At 51.4% G+C, this 23,121-nt stretch overlaps 1 protein-coding gene across 1 annotated transcript in view; it reads right to left on the bottom strand.

Moving 5' to 3' along the window:
• CDH22 (cadherin 22) overlaps positions 1-23,121 on the bottom strand; it is a 134,700-nt gene that overhangs the window by 35,617 nt on the left and 75,962 nt on the right. The window contains exons 4-7 of the mRNA XM_008015408.3: positions 17,883-18,002; positions 7,210-7,377; positions 3,367-3,560; positions 695-948 (exon numbers count right to left, since the gene is read on the bottom strand). Of these exons, the coding sequence (XP_008013599.2) occupies positions 695-948; positions 3,367-3,560; positions 7,210-7,377; positions 17,883-18,002 (736 nt within the window). The remainder of the gene's footprint in view (positions 1-694; positions 949-3,366; positions 3,561-7,209; positions 7,378-17,882; positions 18,003-23,121) is intronic.

The raw sequence follows: 23,121 nt of genomic DNA, 5'->3' as shown, positions 1-23,121 counted from the left end.
GACCGAGGTGGTAGCAGCAGAGGTGGTGAGAAGTGGTCAGATTCTGGATGAATTTTTAAGGTAGAGACAGCAGAATTCGCTAATGGATTGAAGGGAGGCATGAGAGAATGAGAGGAGGCAAGGATGTCTCCAACATTTTTGACCTGAACAACTGGAAGGATAGAGCTGTCATTCCCAAGACGGAGATGATGGCAGGCAAACTGGTGTTTGGGTTTTTTATTTCCTTTGGTGGAGAGACCAGGAACCCAGTTCTGAACCTAAGTTTGAGGTGTCTAGCAGAACACCAAGGGAGATGATGAGAGGGAAGTGGGGTGCAAGGAGAAAACTGGGAGAGTCCTGGGTACAGGGATGGCCCAGTCGAGAGACCAGGAAGCCAGTGTGGCTGCAGCCAGCAGCGCGGAGGCCCCGCCAGTGCAGTGCCCGCCTCTGTGTCTGTCCCTCCTCGTTGTCTGCCTCATTGGCCTGGCTCCCCTGCCTCTCTCATTGACTGTTCTCACATCTGCTTCCTTGGCCCTTTCTCTCCGTGCCTGTTTCTCTCCATCCCTGTGCGCCTCTCTCCGCGCCTCCCTCCCCCACGCAGCCCCCTCCTTCGGCCCTCCCCGCCCCAGCCCTCCTCCCCTCTGCCCGCAGTCTGTCTGCGGGGGCGATGGCGGGATAGCAGGCAGCAGGCGTCGGCCCCGGGCGGGGGTCTCACCGGACGGGCCGGTTGGCGGCGTCGGGGTCCCGCGCCGTCACCACGCCGACCAGGGAGCCCACCTGCGCGTCCTCCTGCACCTCCAGGAGGCGGGAGGGTGGCCGGAACTCGGGGGGCTCGTCCACGTCGGTCACGGCCACGCGCACGATCGCCTGGTCGCGGAACGTGCCCAGGTCGGCGAAGCGGGGGTCCACGAACTTGTTGAGGGCCTCCAGGATCACGGTGTGCACGGGCTGGGATTCGAAGTCCAGGCGCTGGGGGAGGGAGCAGAGGGCCGGTTAGTGGGTGGGGTCTGGTGGACACTGAGGCCTTCACGAGGGAGGCCAAGGTCACACGTTGTCTCAGCAGGGGCGGCAGGGATGTTTGGGCTGCATTGCAGAACTGACCCAGACCCACTCGGTGGGTTACAGGTGGAGAAACTGAGGCTCCTCCAGGACAGTCTTGCCTCGGGACACAGCCACTCCAGGCTACCGCGCTGAGCACCCGAACTTCCTGCCTTCCAGCGCAGTGTGGGCACATTTCATTAGTTTATTTCACCAACACAAAGCACCTACTGTGTGCCAGTGCTTTAAATATATTAACTCAACTTGACATCAACCCTAAGAGGCTTGTATTCTTATGATCGGATTTTACACATGAGGAAATCCAGGCCCAGAAAGGCTCAGTAACTTGCCGGAGTTACTGAGCAGTGAATCACTAGCAGAGCCAGGATTCCCTGGTATGCCGGAGTTAGCAACTAATGTGAGTTGAGCCCGATAAGCCGGGCTGCCTTAGAGCTTTCCTCTGAGATCTGGTTAAATCCATGCTGAGCCTGTGCTTCTTATCGGGGGATGCTAATGGGTGACCCTCTGATGAATGAGCTCCGTGGCTGTGTGTTAGCTCTGGCCTTCTAAAGACACTGCCTATAGCAAAGAGAAATAGCCATGGTGGAGCTGCAGGGACCTCAGTTGCATGGTGGGGGAGCGATCTGATTGGCAAGAGTGACCTTCCAGGAGACCCACAGCAGGTGCCTGCCCTGTGTATGGGGTCCACCCATTGCTCTCAGAATCCCCCACCCCCGACTTCTCCAGCAGGAAAAACATCCCTGTCCTGCCTCCAGCCTGTTGCCTGGGAAATCAGGATGCAGGGAGGCAGGCGGTGGCCTGGCCTAGGAGTGAGCGATGGACTCTGGAGCCAGGCCATCAGTCTGCTTCCTGAGCCATCACTGACTCCGCAGAGACACCCTAGGCGCCACTGCTGGAGCAGGCAGCGGGAGGGGGCCTAAGAGCTGGGGGTGGGGGAGATTAAGCAGCCCAGGGGATGAGAGCAAATGCTGTGCTGGAGTCCCCAGGCTAAGTTTGAAGCCTGATTCTGCTGCTCTGTGAAGCTGGGTTTCTCTGGGCCTCCAATTCTCCATCTGTAAAATGGGCCCATCTAACAGTTAAGGACAAATGGAGATCAAAAGACTGAAAATCACCAGTGCTTAAAAAAGGGAGATTCTAAAGCTGGACCCCCTGGGCCTGTATCCCTACCGAACTATGCTAGATGCATGGTCTTGGGAAAGTTACCGAACTTCTTGGGGCCTCGGTTTCTCATCTATAAAATGAACGATAACAGTATCTCAGAGGGTTGATGAAAGGATCAAATGAGTTAATACGCAGAAAGTAGTTGAAGGGCACCTGGCACGTGGCAAGCACATGATCACAAGTAGTAGCTATTATATTATTATCCTCTGAGAGGGAGTTGAAGGAACTGGGCGTTTTCTCTATCCTCAAGCCCTCAATGCCAGGTAAAGAGCGGGTCATTATGTGCTTGCTGAGTGAAAGAAGGACTGTTGAGGGCAGATATTTCTGGAGGTCCTGGAAGGCAGAGCTCAGGCTGATAGGCACAGATTTAAGGAGACCGATGCCAGCTGAATGGGAGGAAGAAGAGCTGGACAGTGGCAGAAAGTGGGCATTCTGTCCCTGGAGATATACAAACAAAGGCCTATGACCACTTTTGGGCTAGTGCAGGGGACTTAGACCTCCCATGGGAGAGTGGGGTCGGAGTGGGTGGTCTTAATGGGCTTTGCAGCCCTGAGTTGCCAAGCCCCTGACCAAGTCCCGGAAGATGGATTTTTGGCTCTTTATTTGACCTCCCTAGGGACTGCTGAGTTTGCAGTTTTAGTTTCTGGTTCCTGGGCCAGCCAGTGGGCAAGGAAGGCTGTTAGACTCAGGAAGGAAAGAGCTTTGGAGTCTCCAGACCTGGGTTCAAATCTCTACTATGTATCTTACAGGTGTCACCTTGGGCAAGCCCCTTGACCTCTCTGAGCCTCTATTTTCTTAGTTGTAAAAATGAGGATAGTGACCTCAGCTTCAGAGGGAAACACGAAGATTAAAGGGGATGAGGAGTGTAAAGAGCCTGGCAAGGATGTGAACCACACATCAGAGTGTTTGAGGGTGTGGATTCCCATCTGGATTGAACCCCGGCTCTGATAACCAGCTGTGCAACCTCAGACAGGTCACTTCACCACTGTATGCCTGGTTTGCAAAAGGGGAATGATACCATCAGTGTTTTTCCAGGTTGGTGTTGGGCCTCTAGAGAGAACTAATCCATTGAGTGGAGTGAGATGGGTGTATTTGGCTGCCCAGAGGCCTCCCTGATCCTCCCGCCCCTGAGGTCTGCCTCCCCCATCCCTCCTGAGGCAGCTGCACCTTCTGCACTACGATGATGGCCTCCTGAGTGTCACTGTCTGTGGTGACCTTGAACACATCGCCGCCGCTGCCGCTTTCCTCCTTAAGGTGGTAAGTCATGTCCGTGTTCTCTCCCACGTCTGAGTCCTCAGCCTTCACACGTCCCACGGCCGTTCCGATGGGGGCTGACTCCTGGATGCTGAACTGGTACATCTCTGTGGGGAACACGGCCATGAGCAGGGATGAAGGCAGCCCCTACCCCAGCCTCTGCCAGCAGCAGGGGAGGGGACAAGGGGGCTCAGGTGAGCCTCTATGGAGGACAGTGCTTGAAAGGGGCTCTCAGCTTGGCCAAAGTGGGGGCTGAGAGGGGCATGTCCCCTGCAGGAGTTTGGGTGGCAGTGCAAAGGGAGGTTTTTAATTCTGACCTTTGGTTTTATTCACTGGTTGATTTGGGAAAATGCCTGCAGTTCTTTGGGCCTCAGTTTCCCTACCTAGCCAGTGACAGGGACAGAGGAGCACAGTGATAAAGGCTAGGCTCTAGAGTCAGTCCTAGCTGTGCAACCTTGAGCCTCAGTTTCCTCATCTGTAAAATGGAAATAAATAATGATGGTGCCTTCCTAACAGCTGTGTGGTTATGACAACTAACTTAGATGATGACGCCTGTAACATGCTTAGTGCAGTGCCTGGCACTTGGTAGCTACTCAGGAAATAGAACAAATTGTGTTAAAATGGTGGGGCTTCATGCTGATTTTGCTGTTGATGTTAACGGTAGTTATTCCTTCGTTTCAACGTATACATTGAGCACCTATGATGTCCCCAGACATCATGCAATTCTAGGGACTATCGTTACAGCAGCAAATAAAATGGACCAAAATTTCAGCTCTCATGTTGCTTTACTCTTAATAGAAAGGGAAAGACACTAAACAATCACATCAGTGAAACATACGGTATGTCCAACGGTGATAGGTACTTAGGAGAGAGAGAAAGCAGGGAAGGTGCAGGAGTGCTGATGAGGGTGTCACGCAGTTCTAAATAGGCTGATGGAGAAAGGCCTCTCAGAGAAGATGACATTTCTGCAGAAGTCAGAAGGAGGGGAGGGAGCGAGCCAAGCAGATATTTGGAAAAGAGCTTTCTAGACAGAGGGAGCAGCAGGTGCAAAGGCCCTGAGGTGGGTGCTGTGCCTGGCATGTTGGAAGAATGGCAAGATGGCCGTGTGGCTGGAGGGGAGGAGCAGAGGGGAAACCAGAAGGAATGAGATCAGATGGGATGGAGGCTGCCGCCTGCTCTCCAACCAGAGCTGAGGTCGAGGTGAGGATGACTTGCTAAGTGATAGGCCAGCCTAGCTGAAGCAGGGACTGTGGGGATGTGTCTCTTGGGGGCTCCACAGGTCTTGGTAACCCCTGCATAGAGTGGCTGCCTCTGATTCATCCTCATACAGCAGCCGAGGTGGGACACTTTCTGAAACACAAGCTGAACATGCCACTCCCCTGCTTTAATCCGTTCCATAGCTCCCCATTGCCCTTGGGATGGAGTTATGCAAGTCCCTTGGCCTGCCCTACAAGACGCTGCCTGGCCCCTGCTGGCTTCTCCAGCTTCATCCTCCAATCCCCACTCCGTCTCTAGCTTCAGCCTTGCTGAAGTTCTTGTGATTCTGCAACTCTGACTCACTCTCTCTCACCTCCAGGCATCCCCTCTCCCTGTCCTCCTCTCTGCCTTTGCCTTCCCAATTCCCGCTCTGCCTTCCAGTCTCACTGAATGTTACCTCCTCCAGGGAACCCTCCCAGACCTCCAGGCTCTGCTCCTGTGCTCCCTTGGCCCCCAAGCTTATCCCATTGTTAGAATTACTACGTTTTTACTCTCATTTTCTGTTTATTCTCTCTCTCGGGTATGAGCTCTTGGAAGAAAGGGACCACATCTCTTATTCATCAGGCATTCCCAGTGCCTGGCAGAATGCCAGGCTGTCGCATAAATGAAATGTGTGAGGGACTAGTGAGTGTATGAATGAAAACCAGCATGAGTTACCAGTAGACACCCACCAGATTAACACAAATCAAAGAACGTGACAGTACCAAGAGTCAGTGAGGATGTGGTACAATGGACATGTGCGTTTCCTCATGGGGGAAAAGAGTTTGGCTTTATTTGGTAAAGTTGAAGATGACTACATCCCATGACCCAGCAATTTCACTCCTCTATGTCCATAGAGAACAAGTGCAAATGGGCACCTAGAGACCTGCGGCAACAAGGTTCAAAGCAGTCTCCTTCCCCATAGCCCCAAACTGGAAATAATGCCCGTGTCCACCACCACCAGAATAGACAATTATGGAATACTATACAGCAAAGAAAATGAATAAATTATAGCTACCAGCAACGTAAGTTCATAAACATAATTTTGAGAGGTAAAAAGCAAGATAAAAACAATTCGTATTGTATGATTCATCCCATTTACATAAGATTCAAAAATGGATGAAATTAGACTTCTGTCTGGTGATGCCTACATAGATGAACAGACTCAAAAGATGGCCATCACAAAAGCAGGTGGTGGGTAACTGAAGGGAGGAGTTGGGGAAGAGGCTATGATCAGAAAGGACATATTAGGGTTTCTGGGGTCCTGGCTGGTGGTCACAGGAGTGTTTGCTTTATAATTATTTGTTGAACCAAACATTTATGTTTTATGTTATTTTTGTGTGCTATAGTTCATGATAAGAAAGACAGAAAGAAAAAGAAAGGAAGGAGGAAAGGAAGGGCGAGCAGGAAAGCAAACCTTCTGGGGACCCTGGCCTCCTCCTCTCTGCTCTGCTCCACCCCTTCCAGCTCAGAGCTCATTCAAAGCCTGGCACAAATGGGCAGAAGACTGGGTGGGGGTGCGTCCCACCATCCGACCTGTCTGCATGGGCCTTCAGGGGCTGGGGCTGGGCTGGGAGATTGGGCAGTGGGATGATTTCCATACCAGGCTCCCTGGCACCGGGAAGCTGGTTGGTGAGCTCAGCCCACTCCACTCTCTGTCTGAGCTGAGGCTGTAGGCCACAATGATGCTGCGCTCTCAGCTAAGGGATTGGATTCCCTTATCTCTCGGGGGGTCAGTCCCCTGTGGCGGGGCCTAATGTGAGAGCAGCAGACCTTAAGTAATGACTCACCCGATAGGAATCAGCCCAGCTCCCCGCGGCATTTAGTCTCTGCCAGCTTTGGTGCTTCCCTGTCGTGGCTCTCGGCCTGAGCCTGGGACAGAGGGGCTGGCTGGGCTGATAGAGAGCTGGGAGGCTGGGCCGGAGACATCCTCCAATCCCCGCTGTGCCAGCAGAGGCAGAGGGTGGAAAGGCCTCCTAATTCAGAAGCACAGAGTCCCGCTACCCAGGCTCAGAGGAGGAGGGAAATGCCTGTCACTCAGACTTAGTTTTTCTCTGCACAACCTCCATCTGTCTGGGGGCTAAGCAGCCTCTGCCTAGATCCCTGGGTGCCCCCTTTCTCCCCAATACCTTCCCTTTGCAAGCCTAGGTCAGCGGCATGGGATTGTCCAACAAGTGGCTAGGGGAGTGGGCAGGGGCCAGTGAGGGCTTGGAGGATGGACAGAAGGGTGGATGGGTGGGGCTCCCCCTCTGCCGGAAGCAAGAGGAGGTCTGGGAGGATGATGGCATGTTACTTGGCTCTGTGGGGCATCGACCAGCCCTGGGGTCTTCCTTGGTAGGAGGCATGGTTGGAGGAGGGCTGGGGGATAGCTGGTGGCTTGGGAGGACAGACAGACAGACAGACAGGGGGAGGCCCTTCTTTTGGTGAGAAGTCTAAAGGGAAGCTGGGGTCGGCAGGTGGCTTGGATGGGCTAACAGACAGACACACAGACGCTCCTTCCTCTGGGAAGGCCTCACTCACTCTGCGGGAAACGGGGAGGGTTGTCATTGACGTCGGTGACTACGATGGTGACGGTAGTGGAGCCCGAGAGGCCACCCAGCTGACCCGCCATGTCTGTGGCCTGGATCACCACCTCGTAACGCTCCTGGCTCTCGCGGTCAAGGTCAGGCACAGCCGTCCGGATTACACCTGTGGGTGAGTGAGAGTGAGGCCAGGATGCCCCACACCAGCTGCCCACTGATGTGGAGACCCCTGTACAGGTGGGATTCAGACCCCGTGACTCCTGGGGAAATTCAAGTTCAGGAGGAGAGTGGGCCACACAAGGACATCCATGTGGCCACCATGTGGGACAGGGTTCAGCAGCTTCCACACACACTCACACACGCTCATACAGTTACAGATACACATGCCCACACAGATATACTCACACATGCTCACACACACGGTCACACAGATAGACTCACACACTTGCTCATACAGATGCAGATACTCACACATACACACATGCTCACACAGATGCACACACATGCTCATATACTCAAATACACTCCTGCAGATACATTCACACAGGCTCACACAGAATAACACACACAGGCTTATTCAGATACATTCATAAACTCATACACATTCCTATAGATACACTCACAAACACACACTCATACACCCTACAGATCTAGTCATATGCTCACACTCACACTCACAGACTCATACAGAATTACATACAGGCCTATATAGATAACCCACACACTTACCTGCCCGTGCAGAAATGCACACGGGCTCAGATACACTCACACATCCATACAGAAACACGTATACTCACACCTGGCCATACAGATGTGTTCTCATAAATAACTCATATATACACACAAACACACAGAGACACTCTCAAATACACACTCAACGATCCACACACACGCATGCTCTCAAATACATATCCTCCCACACAAACACACACACACAGACACACTGACATATACACATACACTCTCATACACACTTTAACACATACACACACTGAAATACATATGCTTTTTTTTTTTCTTTTTCTTTTTTCTTTCCTTTTTTTTTTTTTTTTAAACAGACTCTCACTTTGTTGCCCAGGCTGGAGTGCAGTCGTGCGATCTCAGCTCACTGCAACCTCCTCCTGGGTTCAAGTAACTCTCCAGCCTCAGCCTCCTGAGTAGCTGGGACTACAGGCGTGCACCACTATGACCGGCTAATTTTTGTATTTTTCGTAGAGACAGGGTTTTGCCGTGTTGGCCAAGCAGGTCTCGAACTCCTGGCCTCAAGTGATCTGCCTGCCTCGGTCTCCCAAAGTGCTGGGATTACAGGCGTGAGCCACTGCACCTGGCCTCAAATACATACAATTTCAAACACACTTGCTCATACACATTGCACATGCATTGTCTCTCACACAGACACAACACAAAAGCAACAGAATGGACTATTTGGTTTACTAAAAAGAGGACTGCAAGCTAGAACCTGCCACTGTGTGACTCCCCTGGGCAACTAATCCCACTTTTGGGGCCTCAGTTTCCCCACTTGACATTCTATGCATGAACCAGGTCTGTGTCAGTAACACACAGCCCAGAGCCAGGCATGGAGCAGCAGCTTGGCGGGTGTGAACTGGACTCATGTCCAAACTCATGTACACTCACTATGCTGTCACACTCACTTGTATACACACACGCAATGTAGTTCACACATTTGTAGAGTATGGGCATAAGAACACATACAAAGTCCCTTACACACGTGCACACTCATAGCTACCATCACACACTCTTATTCACACCCTCCTCCCACAACCAAATTATCTCCCAGCCCTAGAGGACCACCCCCACCCTCTCCAGGCCCTAGATCCTCTGTCCAGGCATCAGCTAATGGCTGAGCAGACAGTCTTCCAAGCTGCTATTGGAAGCGGGGAGGGGAGCAGGCGTGGGGGTGACCACAAGATTAATTCTGCTGTGGGGAAGCCTGGGCTTCTTGTCTCCCTGCCAGTAGAAGAGACAAGGGTAGGGCGGGGGAGTCGATGAGACATTCAGAGCCTGTCCCACCACCCACTCCAACCTGCCGAGCACAGGTGGTGACAGGTGGTGCCTGGGGCCTGTGTGCCAGGTGGAGTCATGCACCAGCAGCCCCATGCTGCGCCCCATAAAACCCAAGCTCCGACACCTGATGTCCCCCAACAGTCCCCAGATTCCCATACAGGCAACAGAATGGAAGGAGAGGCTGTAGTGTGTGTGTGTATGTGTTTGTGTGTGTATTTCTGTGTGTACCTGTGGTAGGGTAGCCAGAGGTGGGGCGCCTAAGGGGTGGTCCCACTTTCATGGGATCACATGCAGATATGGAACGGGTATTCTGTCTAATCAAGGGTCACACAAACCCTCTATCAGTGGCCTTCTCAACACCTCAGTAGACCCCCTCCTGACCCCTTCTCTGCCACCATTGGTCTTCCCAGGAATAGGGGAGTCTTGGCAGTGGATTGCCTTGGGATAAATTCCAGATCTGCCATTTCTTTGGTCATGTGATTTTGAGCAAATCCTTTCACGTCTTTGAACCTCAGTGTCCTTATCTGTAGAATGGGACAACCACCATACTGACTTAAACAACAGGATTTCTCAAACTTGGCACTGCAGACATTTTGGGTAGAATAATTCTCTGTAGTGTGTGTGTGTGTGTGTGTGTGTGTGTGTGTGTGTGACCTGCACGTTGTAGGATATTTAGTAGCATCCTTGGCCTCCCGCCACTAAATGCCAGCAGCACTAACCGTTGCCTTAGTTCCAAAACTGTCTCCAGACATTGTCAAATGGACCCTGGGGCAAGATTGGTTGAGAACCACTCATACAGGATTTCATCTCATGAGAATGACATGTAATAAAAATTAGTATTATTATTATTCTAAGCACCTTAGGTGAATTGCCTCATTTAATCCTCTCAATATTCATATGTGGAAGGTGCTGTGATTATACCCATTTTATAGATGAGGAGACAGAGGCATGGAGAGGCTAAGTACCTTGTTGAAGGTCACACGTGTAGAAAGTGCATAGCCGGGACACTGAGGCTTTGCAGCCCTGGACAGCAGGGGCTGTACAGGGAAGGTGGAGTGTATCATATTCTCCACCCCGGGGTGTTGGAAAGAGAGAACAGAAGGCAGACAGAGGGGAGGAAGGGAGCGAAGGTGATGGACAGGGAAGAGGAGAGAAAGAAGAAAAGGAGTCCCAGGGAAAGAGAGGCAGGGAGAAACCTCGTGAGAGACAGGAGGAAAGAGACAAAGAAGAAGGGAAGAAAGGAAGGTAGGGGAGGGGAACAGAGAGAGAGGGAGGCTGAAAGAGACAGAAAAAGAGAGAAGGGAAGATGGGGGGGGGTAGATAAACCAGAGAGAAAGTCAGAGATACCCAGAAAGAGACAGTAAGAGAGAAACAGAGACCTGGAGAGAAACAAAGAGGAAGAGAAAGAAAGGAGGGAAGAAAAATGGGCAAAGAACAACTAAGAGAGCGGGAGCAGACATACAGAAAACTGAGAGGGAGACACAGGAAGGGTGAAGAAAGATGGTGGGGGGTGGGGAGGGGAGGGCAGGTTGGCTTACAGTGCAGCAGCTGCCAGGCCAGGGAGCAGGGGGTCCCAGGTGGAAAGGTGGAGAGGGAGTGACTTTAGCTGAGCACCTGCTGTGTGCTAAGCTTTGTGCTGGTCACTTGCCATCCAGGACCTCAGTGAATGTAGAGGATTCATGGTAGGATCTGGGGTCACTGTGCATCTATGGGCTTGGGCACCAAAGGCTCAGTGTCCCAGATCTGAGTAGGGGTTGGAGCAGGGGTCCGGCTCCACTTCTGTGAGTGAGAGAGGCTTCATGTGGCTGCCCTCTTTGCTGTCCCTGTCACTTCCAGCTCCTGAGGAACTGGGGACACAACACTCTGCTCACTTGGAAACTGGTCCTGAAGCCTTATAGCGTGTAGGATTCAGGTGCCATCTCTGGGTGTGTGTGAGTTGGGTCCCCAGAGGCCGCACTACCCCTGGGCCTTGTTCTCGGGATCCAGGGAACAGGGTCGGTTGCTATGGTGACAGTGCCCAGTGAACCACACCTTCCGGTATCCATGCCCTTGGGTCATTCCCTCCCACATTGACTCTGGCCAATGGGACATCAGCAAGTGTGCGCTGGCCAATAGGACATCAGCAAGTGCGACAAAAGCAGAGGTTTGATAAGCCCCTGTATGCTGCGGCTTGTCCTCTTGGAATCCTGAGACCACTGTACTGTGAAGAAGCCCAGGATAAAAGGCCACATGGAGAGGGAGGCCTAGTCATGCCAGCTGTCCCAGCGAAGTCGCTCCCAGCGACCCGACAGCTGACTGTTGCTGCATGAGTGACCCCAGCAAAAGAACTGCCCAGCTGACACACCAAATTGTGACAAATAATAAATTATTGTTGCTTTAAGCTACCACGCTTTGGAGGTGGGGTTTTTTCTTTTTTTACGTAGCTCTAGATGACTGGTACAGAAATCCAGTTGGCTGGGCCATTCCTCTGCTGATTTTGTCTGGGCTCACTCACACAGCTGAGCCTAAACCGGAGGAGCAGCTGACTGGAAGGTCCAAGATGGCTCATTTACATGTCTGGCAGTTGGTCTTGGCTGTCGGTGGGGACACATTGGTTCTTTCATCCTCCAGTAGGCTGGCTTCCTTACATAGCAGTCTCAGGACTGTGTTCCAGGACAGTAAAAGTGAAAGCTGCAAGGTCTCTTAAGGCCTAATGTCAGAATCTGCATAACATTACTTCTGCCACATTCTATTGGCCAAAGTAGTCCCAGGTGAACCCAGGTTCAAAGGGTGGGGAAACAGACTCCACCTCTTGCCTGGAACAGTGGCAAAGTCACATTACTAAGAGGCCGTGTGCAGGGCAGGGAGGAATTGATAACATATTTTCCTATTTACTATGTTCTACTCTACTCTCTTCCTCCTGATGCTGGGAGAAGCACGGTGGAGACTATTGCCCTCTGAAAGATCTAGGGGTACAAAAATTCCAAATCAGTCCATGAAGTTGCTCTTGAAGCCTTCCAGCTCTTTGACTTCATCCATTCACTCATTCATTTGTTACAGTCTTGCTGAGGGCCTACTACACATGCCAGGGCTGCACAGAATCAGATAGGCTGCAGTGTGAAAAGGAGGACTCTGGGGCCAGACAGATATAGGCTCAAGTCTTCTTTCCACCATTTACATGCTAGCTGACCATGGGTGAGATCCTGGGCCTCTCTGAGCCTCTGTTTCCTCCTATGTAAAATGGGGACACACACCTGGTAGGGCCATTGAGAGTACTGAATGAGAGGAAGATTCCAGCAGCAGGCCTCACATTTTGGAGATGCCTTGCTGATCTCTTTCCTCAAGTTCTGGATTGGATACCTCCATAAGTAAGTTTCACAGAGGCAGAGATCCATGCTGGTCTTGTTCGTCTCGTATCTACAGGGCCTGGCACTCAGCAAATGCTCAAACGACATTTTGACTGGCTGACTCCCAGTGCCCCTCCACTGCCCCTCTCACAACCTGGGTGTCGCTATCTATTTGCTTCTCTGCTAGAGCAGAAGCTCCGTGAAGGCAGAAACCAGGTCTAGTTCCTTATCCTGACCCCAGGATCTGGCATTTAGAAGGTGCTCAACAAATGTTAGTTTCATTCCCTCCCTGTAAAATGGACGACTCTGGCTCAGTTGAGAATTTTCAGCAGAGATCTTGAAATCTCACAGGATATTTCTATTCCTGCTGGGGTGGCGGTGGGCGGGGGCTGGTAATTATAACCTGGCCTCAGCTCCCGCAGCCTTGTCTTCACCCATCGTCCCCAGTTCCAGCTGTTGTCCTGGCCGCCCCTGCCGTCCCCTCCAAATGCTGTAAAAGGGGCCCTGGAGCCCATGTGATGCCTCATTAGCCCGCAAATGCCATCCCTGTCGGCCCTATGGGGGGCCTGCTGGCAGGCCTGGCCTTTAAAACACACAAGTTAATTCCTCCTCTGGCATTGGGGCCTCGCGGCGCCCCGCCTCCTCCCTTCCCTCACACCTTCCTCCCAGGCCCCGTTCCGGCTCTGCTCCCTGCTATCTGCACAGCGAGAACAGACTGTACCTCGCAGCAGCTGCTATATATAGACCCGCATCAGCGGAATATTCCTGGCTGGGGAAATGGAGCTGGGGCTGGGAATGGCACCAGGGCAGCTCTTGCCGTGGGGCTGTGGGCAAGGGGAGGCAAGACCTGGTTCTTCCTGGGACGTGCCAGAAAGGACCCTTTCAGACTGAAGAGTTGAGGGACTCTGGAGCAGGGACCCCATTTGAACTCCTTCTCCTGCCTTGCCAGCTCCTCACTTTCTGACCTCTTGGGAACTGTTCCTGCTCCCCCAGGCCCTGTGGCCTCCCAGTTGTCACCATCTTCTGGGCCCTCTGCAGCGGGGGATGCTGTTTCTTAGAAATTGGCTGTCCTTCTCACTCTCATGTCCTCCCCACTCTCTGGTCCTTCATCTGCCCAGCCTTGCCACCTCCCAAGACTCAGTCTTGGTCCTTCTCTTATTTCTATGTTCTTTCCTCCCTCCATCTCCCCAAGGTTTATCAACCCTAAGGTCCCCACCTCCTCAGGCTGAATACATGAAGCCTTCCTCATCACCATCACTATCCTTTTGTGCCGGGGCTCAGGCTGAGCACTTTATACACTTCCTGTTCCTTTGGCCTGCATTGTTGGTCTCCAGGAATCTGCATGGCTCATACCTTCACTGCACTTGCTCTCTGCCCCAAGGTCACTTCCCCAGAAAGGCCTGTTGTGATTTCTTTCTCTCTTTCTCTCCTTCTTTCCTTCCTTCCTTCCTTCCTTCCTTCCTTCCTTCCTTCCTTCCTTCCTCCCTCCCTCCCTCCCTCCCTCCCTCCCTCCCTCCCTCCCTCTCTCTCTCTCTCTCTCTCTCTCTCTCTCTCTCTCTCTCTCTCTTTCTTTCTTTCTTTCTTTCTTTCTTTCTTTCTTTCTTTCTTTCTTTCTTTCTTGAGATGGAGTCTTGCTCTGTCACTCAGGCTGGAGTGCAATGGCACGATCTCAGCTCACTGCAACGTCTGCCTCCTGGGTTCGGGCAATTCTCCTGCCTCAACCTCCCGAGTAGCTGGGATTACAGACACATGCCACCAAGCCCGGCTAATTTTTGCATTTTAGTAGAGATGAGGTTTCACCATGTTGACCAGGCTGGTGTCGAACTCCTGACCTCAAGTGATCCACCTGCTTTGGCCTTCCAAAGTGTTGGGATTACAGGCGTCAGCCACAGTGCCCGGCTGTGATGTCTTAGTAAGTCCTTCCTCTACATTAGGTTTCATCCTCACACTCATCACTGCTTGACATTATGTTACATGTGTACATGGTCATCTTCTATATTCTCTATTTCAATAAAAGTGCCATGAATGCAGAGCCTTAGATTTGCCTACTGCTGCATTCCTAGTGCCTAGAACAGAACCAGGCACATAATAGGCACTCAATAAATAATTGTTGAATGAATGAGTGAACTGTCCCATTGAATTCTCACAACCATCACATGAGATGGGTATGACTCTCCCCTGTGCACATGGGGAAACTGAAGCTTTAAGAGCCCCAACCATTCTTGGAGCTCCACACCTGTATTTCACATGGCCTGCTAGAAGTTCTAGATGTTTCTTTCCCTGTTTTCTCTCATCTTAAAGCCAATATAGTTAAAGCTGAATTATTTAGCTCTGCATCAGATTCCAGGGCACATTCACTCATTCCTCTGCTCTAGTAGCTTTCTTAATTTACACTCCTCCTGTTTCTGTTGGTGGTACCCCTTGCCTAGATGAATAAATCCTACTACGTGGAAAGAAACTCTGCCTCCTCCCTCAACCTAGTCCTGCAGATTCGTGTTGGCCCCCAAGGTTTGTCCTTTGCAGGATCTTACTGCCACCCCCATTCTCTCTTCTTGGCATCTCAATAATCCTCCTACGAATTCTTCATCATCCCTGGCCTCCTAACTAGACAGGTAGGTTAAGGAGTCTGAGCGAGTGTCAAGAAAGGGCACAGGCTTTTGGTTTTTGCCCTTTGGGACTCTATGCTGGGCATCCTGGGCTCTAGGGCCTCCCTGCCTCCAATTCCTGCCTCTGAGTCAAGCTCTGTAGCAGCAGCCCGAGGGATCTTGTTAAAATGAAAACCAGAGCATGTCATTTCCTTGCTTAGAAGTCATCAATGAACCTGCACTGTCGGTGACGAGGAGGGGAAACTGGCACTCTCACACGTGACTCACGGGAGTGTCGTCTGGTACATTTCGGCATTATCTATTGAGATTCCAAATGCATATGCCCTTTGACCCTGCTTCTCCACTTCCTGAAAATTATCCTGCAGATATACTCACACAAGCACAAAATGATGTATGTGTGAGGTTATTCACTGTAGCATTGTTCGTTGTAGCAAAAGATTGGAAACAGCATAAGTGTCCACCGGTAGGGGACTGGTGAAATAAATTTTAGAGTATCCATAACACCCATTAAATAAGAGAATGAGGAAGCTCTTTATGTACTGATATGGAATAATCTTCAAGATGTATTGTCAAGTGAAAAAGGCAAGCCGTGTGTATAGTGTGTTTATTGCTACCATTCATGTAAAAAAATAAAACAAATACATGTACCTTATTTTCTTGTACATGTACAGAATAGCTCTGGAAGATGCATGAGAAAATTGCATTGGCTGCCTTGGGGATACAGACTGGGTGGCTGGGGGACTGGATGGGGTGAAGAATTGCTACTAAATGCCTGTTTGGACTTTTTGAATTTTGAACCTTGAGATGTATTATCTATTAAACATGACTTAATATTTTCGAGTGAATGAGTCTAAGATCTCATAGGATATATACACCAAGTGGCTACCTTTGGGGCTGCAATTACTGGGGATAGAGTGGGAAGCACTTTCTTTTTCTTTCTTTTTAGCATTTCTTTAATGTTTGAATGTTTTCTAAAATGTATTACTTTTGTGGGGAGAAAAAAAAATAACGAAGATACTTTGTGTGAGAAAATACAATTATAACTGTGCTCATGGATTGGAATCCTCTCCCTTCTCCCCCAGACAAAAGAAATACACAAAGAAAAACCCAAAACCCAAATCCATCAACTCCCCCCAACCCTACTTTCCAGCTTTGCCCTTAGAATGAAATGCAAGCTCCTTAGTCTGGCTCGTACCAGCACAGCCAGGCCCCTGCCACCCTCTCGATGTCACCTCTCAACAAACCTGATTGTCCAAGCCTGAGCTGCTTACAATTCCCCTCACGCCTCCAGGCTGTTCTGCTTCTCCCAACTTTGGCCTGCACCATACCCTCTACCTGGAATGCCCTTCTCTGAAATCTTGCTCTGGCAACACTTTCTTTTTCCTCCTCCTCCTTCTCCTCCTCCTCCTCTACCTGGAATGCCCTTCTCTGAAATCTTGCTCTGGCAACACCTTCCTCCTCCTCCTCTTCCTCCTCCTCCTCCTCCTCCTCCTCCTCCTCCTCCTTCTTGACAGGATCTTGCTCTGTTGCTCAGGCTGGAGTGTGATGGTGCCATCATAGCTCATTGCAGCATCGACCTCCTGGGCTCAGGCAATCATTCCACCTCAGCCTCCTGAGTAGCTGGGACTACAGGCACCTGTCACTATGCCTAGCTAATTTTTTCTTTTTGTAGAGATGGGGTCTTCTCTATGTTACCCAGGCTGGTCTCAATCTCCTGAACTCAAGCGATCCTTCCGCCTTGGCCTCCCAAAGTCTTGGGATCACAGGGGTGAGCCACTGCACCCCGCAGACACTTTCTTATCCTTTTTAGATTGCTGCTACTGCATCCAAGAAGTCTTGCATCCAAATCCCCACATATCTGCCTGTCCTCCTGCCCCACAGGGCTGTGAGCCTCACAATGGCATTTGATAAACATTCTGTGCTGTCTGACATCTCATTCCCTGCCTTCACCCAAGCCAGGCCCCTCCTATCCCAGAAGCAGTGAGAGCACGCCGCTGGAATCGGCAGCCACTCCCAGCTGTGTGACCTCAAGTGAGTCACTTCACCTCTCTGGTCTTCAGTCTTCTCACCCTGTCCTCCTCGCACTCCCCCAAGGCTTCTCAGAGATTAGTCAGGTTCTAATGTCACAGTGAGTGAAGTGGGGGAGAGCGGGTGGCTGTGCTGCACCATCGTTTGATAGTGTTGGGGGGATAAGCAAGAAAGAAGCCACTCTTCCTTAAAGGTCTCTGTGTCTTAAACACCCTTCCTTAAAGATGCCTGTGTTTTTCCATCAGGTCCTTAACAACTGCCACAGGGGCAGAGCTCTCAAAACTGCTGAAACCAGCCATCCTCCCTCCCCCAAACTACACTTGTGACCCCGGAAGAGCTCACACGCCTGCTTCAACTTAGCTCCAAGGACAAGCCGCTTAGTTCGGACCTTTGAGGTCCTTTTAGGGCACCCACAGCGGCTGCCTCCTGCCTTTCTGTTGCTCTTCCAGTTTTGGAAGAACCGCCACATCCCATTCCTTTTCTGTTCCTCGGTCCTTCCCTCTTCCTGCCTGGCTGCCCCTCCCTCTCTGCGACCCTGGACTCCTGCTGTGCACAAGGTGCCCCCTGTGCTCTCCTCAGAGCTGCTGAGACAGAAGGCTCAGAGCAGACGTCTGGGATGGTCCTCGCCCCGCCCCGCCCCTGACCCCGCCCCACGGCTCCGCCTCTGGCCCCGCCCCGCCCCTCACCTGTCTTGGGGTCCACGGTGAAGTGGTGCTCGCCGTCCAGCACGCTGTACACCAGCCGAGCGCTGCTGCCGTACGTGGGGTCATCCGCATCCGAGGCCATCACCTGCATCACCGACGTGCCTGGGCCCGGGGGACCAAGCGAGACAGGGGTCATCTGGGGCTGCTGAGCTCGTTCCCCCACTTCGCCTCACCCCAGGGAAGCTGGGAGGGGAGACCTGCGGGAGGCCATCGAAGACAGCCCCTCACGGTCCCCATCCCCACTCTGAGCCCCAACCCTCTTCCTGTTTTGAGCCCTTTCTAGTGGCGCAAATGTGACCATGAAGTCAGATCTGGATTCAAGTCCCCTTGGGGTGGTTCCCAGCTGTAGGACTCTGTCAACGAAAGACAGCCTCTTTGAGTCTATTACCTCTTCAGCAAAGCCAGTTGAATCCTAGTGCTTGGTTCATTAGGTTGAGGGGAAGAATTCTAAACTCCCAGCACAGAGCAGTTCAGAGAAGTTTCTCAATATGACAACAATCATTATTGCCAGTTACAGTCATCACAGTCAGTTGGAGCCAGGACTGGAAACCAGGACCGGAAACCAGGACCTGACTCCCAATGCAGAGGCCGTTCTACCCACTCCAGCTCCTACTGATCCTTCAAGGGACTTCTGCCTCCTCTCCCCGCATCATGGCGGTAGGGGACAGCCCAGAGGGACAGACCAGTTCATTGGGGGTCAGAGGCCAGTGTCTCTTGGCCCCTGGCAGGAGAGGGCAGTACCCAGCCTTCCCTTTGGAAAGTCGTTGGCTGCGGGCCCTGGTGCCCTCCTTGCCCCTCCCCCTGGGTGCCCAGACGGCCCACCCACAGACACACACACTTCTCCTCATGCTCTGCACGTAGACTGCTGGGGAGAGTATAAATTGGATAAAAGTCCATCAAACAGCAGCAATTAAGTTATTGATTTTCGACGCTGCCTCATTAAACTGGGAGCTTCTTTCGGTCCGTCCCAGAGATGGCTCTAATTTGACATCATGTTCAATTTGACGAAAGCAGGGCTTGGGACGTGAGGCTAGACCAGGTGGGGGTGGGGATAAGGGTGGAGGAGGGTCAGGTGGAGGGGCCAACAAAGCCATTGAGTCCACCCAAATCTTTCCAGAAAGAAGGGGGTGAGGTGGAAGACTCAAGAATGAGTCTTGGGGGTTCAGGATATGACCCGAAGGGGAGGAGATGGAGACCCCACCTCAGGGAGATGCCCTCTGCTGGGTGCCTGCCGGTGGGGCCAGGCAGGCCCCTCTTGGGGCTGGGCTGGGCTCCCTGGGCCAGGAGGCCTGCATGCTGGGAGGTGAGGCCAGTTCACTGCCTGGTTAATGAGTGAGAATCTGGAAGTGCTACTGCAGCAATTCTGCTAAGCCCAGCCCGCCGCCCGCCTCTCCCGCCTCCAGCCTGGGGCCCTCTATCATTCCAGACAGACACATGTATTTATTTTTCACTCTTTTGCATTTCTCATTTCCCTCTCCAGGTTCCCCCTCCCAGCCACAGTCTCCTAAAACATCCCTGCAATGCGCCTGTCTCTTTGGCCACTCCAGCTCCATGTCAACCATGTCAGAGTTACCCAGAGAAGCTGAGGAAGAGGGGGGGGCAAGTCCCTTCCCTCTGGATGCTGGTGCCCAGGGGTCTCCTACTCAGAGAGGACACAGCCCCAGGTGCTTCTTGCTGGTACAGAGAAAAGGGAAAGGAATTATGTCCTATTGAGCACTCATGACACACTGGCTTCACCAGCCACTTAAATCCATCATCTCTAATCCTCATAGTATCTCAGAGATGCAGAGTGGGTCCCCCCACCTAATATTATAAAGGAGGAATCAAGTCAGACAGGGGAAAAGATTTCACTGAAGGCACAGAGTAAGGAAGTGGTAGCATTTGAACCCGGGACTCTGGGATGCCAAGTCCCTTCTGGGAAGCAGTGTCAGCACAAGTATAGTGACTTTGGGGACAGTGGTCTGGTGCACTGAGTCACAAGCAACGATGGCACTGCCACTTATTAGAAGTTTGACCTTGGATCTGTCATGAACCCATTTGTGCTTCAATCTCCTCATTTAGCGAAACGAGGGTGGTAGTATTACAAATCTCCTGAGATCATTTTGAGAATTCAGTTTCCACGTCCAGCACCGAGGACAGTGCCTGGACCATGCCAAGAGCCCAATAAGTGCAGGTTACTGTTGTCATCTCAAGAGGCACAGCACGCCAGTACACAATGGCACAATTATGACTCCCTCACAGAGGTGCTGAAATGGGAGAAGATACATAAAGCATCAGGCTTATGGTGGGTGCACAATAACTAGTGGCTGTTGTAATTGTTATGGGAGAGGGTCTCCCTGTCACTCCCCCCGCATGTCCCTCCCACTCCCTGGGCAAAGCACAATGCAGGGCTGAGTGACTCCCCAGAGACATGGCTGAGCTCTCTCTCTCCCTGGCTGCATCTCAGAGACTCCCGAGGGGATGATGGAATAATTTCTCCAATCCAGGATTCTTTATTGCAGCCATTACAGTTAATGCCAACACGTGGGAATGGTAAAGGGTCAGTGATTCACCACTGGTTTCCCAGGCCCCAGGGAAATGGCTTCCTTGGGCCACACACGCCCTCCCACCTTCTTTAGAAGTCAGCAGCTCCCCAGAATTGGCCGACAAAAGGGTGCCAGGCTTGTAGCTACTGTGGGACCACCCGAGGGGGGCTTCCACAGGTTCAGCAGTTTATATTTCACAGTGCCCCATCATGTCCATCCTCTCCTGCAGACTTCACACCAGCTCTGGGATATAGATGCAGTGGTTTGTTGGTGAGTCAGCTCTGAGGGTTGAAGGGGTGGGGAGGAGTGCCCTGCTTTGTAATGTTTGCTGATTTCCATGGTGTAAATATTCTCACCATGGCCCAGTTTCAAGCTACCAACATGATATCAACTGGCCCACAAAACTGAAAATCAAAGTGTGGCTCTCATGAGCTGGTACGAGCTGACTCCAGCACACCCCTGCCCCATTCCTATTTCACAGCTGAGGAGACTGCTGTGCACAGTGAAGGGTGCAAACATGAATTAATAATGAAATCCATTATGAATTATGTATCATTATTCAATAACTGATAAAGATAGTTTCCATTTATTAAATAACAACTTTGTACTAGATACTATGATATAAGCCCTTTTTGTATATGATAGAATTTACAAAACAAGGCCTTCAGATAAGCTTTTAATATTTTCACTTTAAAGAGGAGGAAATGGAGGCTGAGTGAAGTTAAGTAATGAACCTCTTAGTGTTTCCATTTCCTCATTAGTGAGACAGGTAAGAATACTACCAAACTCGTGGATCACTGTGAGAACTCAGATTTCTATGCTCAGCACCAAAGATAGTACCTTGACAAGTTCACCTGGTGCAGGAGAGAGGCAGGTTTCAAACCCACGTGGATCTGATGTCAAAGCCCACATACATCCTGCCTTAGAGGTAGGAGGAGGGGCTGCTTGGAGTAGAAGTAGATAGGTGGGAGAGAGAGAGAGAGGGAAGACTTAGACACAGGAGCAGGGGAGGGCAGAGGAGGGGAAGGACAGGAACTGGGTTTAGATTCTCCCCTCCCCTACAGCTGGTTCAAGCCCAGACTTCCAGAAGTAGAGCTGGGACTGGTTGACGGGAGCGGGCTGCTGTCCGTGGTGCTGCCGCCCAGCCCTTCTGCTAAGTGGTGGTTAGGGGCCTAGGTCCAGGCTGGAATGGGAAGGGTTGCCCAACTGATTCTTGGCTAAACAGGATCTCAGGGCCCATGGATCCATGTGGAATGTTAGATATGGAAAGGCTGGTCCTTGAAGAGCACAGAAACTGAGCTTCTCAACTTGGCAGCACATTAGAATCTCTTGAGAACTTTAAATAACATTGATGCAGAGCCCCATCCCTGACCAAGTAAATAGGACTCTTGGGGAGGAGCGCAGGCAAAGGTATTTTCACAATCTCCAGAGTGCATCTAAAGTGCCTCTCGGTCTAAAAACTGATGCCCTAGACCCAACCTCTCACTGAACTGATGAGGAAACTGAGTCACAGAGGGGGCTCAATGACTTCCCCAGGGACATATCATTAGTAAGCAGTAGGAGAAGATTCAAACTCAGGTCTGCGTAGCCAGCATGCTGCCCTCCTGGACTAACTGAGCCTGTTCTGAGACTGACACCTGGAAGGAAGCAGGTAGGATGATGTTGCCACCAAGTCATCAGAGCTCTTTCCAGCTGAAGTCAGCATGAGAAGTCGGACACTCTTGAGAGGAGATGCCCCTCACATCTCCATGGAGACTGGGTGGGCTTTGGCATCACAGAGTCCTGGTTTCAAGTCCCACCACTTCCTCACTCTACACCCTCAGTCAGATCTTTTACCTTTTCTGAGCCATTTCCTCACCTGTAACATTAAGGGGTGCCCATTCTGAGTCTCTGAGCTGCTATGAGGACTAGAGATGATGGATTTAAGGACCCAGTGTGTCATGGGTGCCTAACAGAAGTTCATTCCTTTCCCTTCTTTCCATATTATCAGAAGGCACCTGAGGCTGCGCCTCCCTGAGTAGGAGACCCCTGGACACCAGCATCAGGAGGGAGGGGGCTTGCTTACTCCTCATCTCTGGGTTGTTCTGACTTGGTTTGTTGTGGAACAAGAATTGGAATGTGTGTCTTGGATCTCAGGCCAGAATTCTTTCTTTTCTTATCCCTTAATCCTTGCTATCTGTGAGGTGCAGTTGAGGCTCCAGACTCAAGTTCCAGAGCCCCCAGGAGGAGCCCCCCAGCTGGTTCTGGGAGTGGATGGCACTGCATGGAGTGGAGCTCAGGGATTACAGACATAAATTCTCATTCCAGCCCTGTCCTTGGCTTTGTGTGGCTGTGGGAAAATCTTCCCAATCTGATTGGGCCTCAGTTCCCCTTCTGTAAAAATAGAGATAAGACTTTATCATTCCTGCCTCCCTGGGTGTGGGAGACCCCTTAATGAGAGAAAGAGATGAAGCACTTTGGAAAAGAACAGGGTTCTCAGCCGAGGTGACCACGTGTCATTATTATGAAGACGTTTGTAATTATTACCATCCTGCCTCTTCCCTACCTCCTTTTGCCACCCCACTGGGCCTGGGGAAACCCTAGGCTCACATTTAGCTTCTCAAACATTTATAAAAAATGAGTCCCACCCCTGCTGCTGCCAGCACTGTGCAGAACGCTTTCTATTAAAAATTAAACACCACTTGTCGAGTCTCTGG

This window comes from Chlorocebus sabaeus, chromosome 2 (genome assembly GCF_047675955.1).
Source record: "Chlorocebus sabaeus isolate Y175 chromosome 2, mChlSab1.0.hap1, whole genome shotgun sequence".
In the NCBI taxonomy this organism is placed as follows: Eukaryota; Metazoa; Chordata; class Mammalia; order Primates; family Cercopithecidae; genus Chlorocebus; species Chlorocebus sabaeus.
This window is presented reverse-complemented; position numbering and strand designations above follow the sequence as displayed.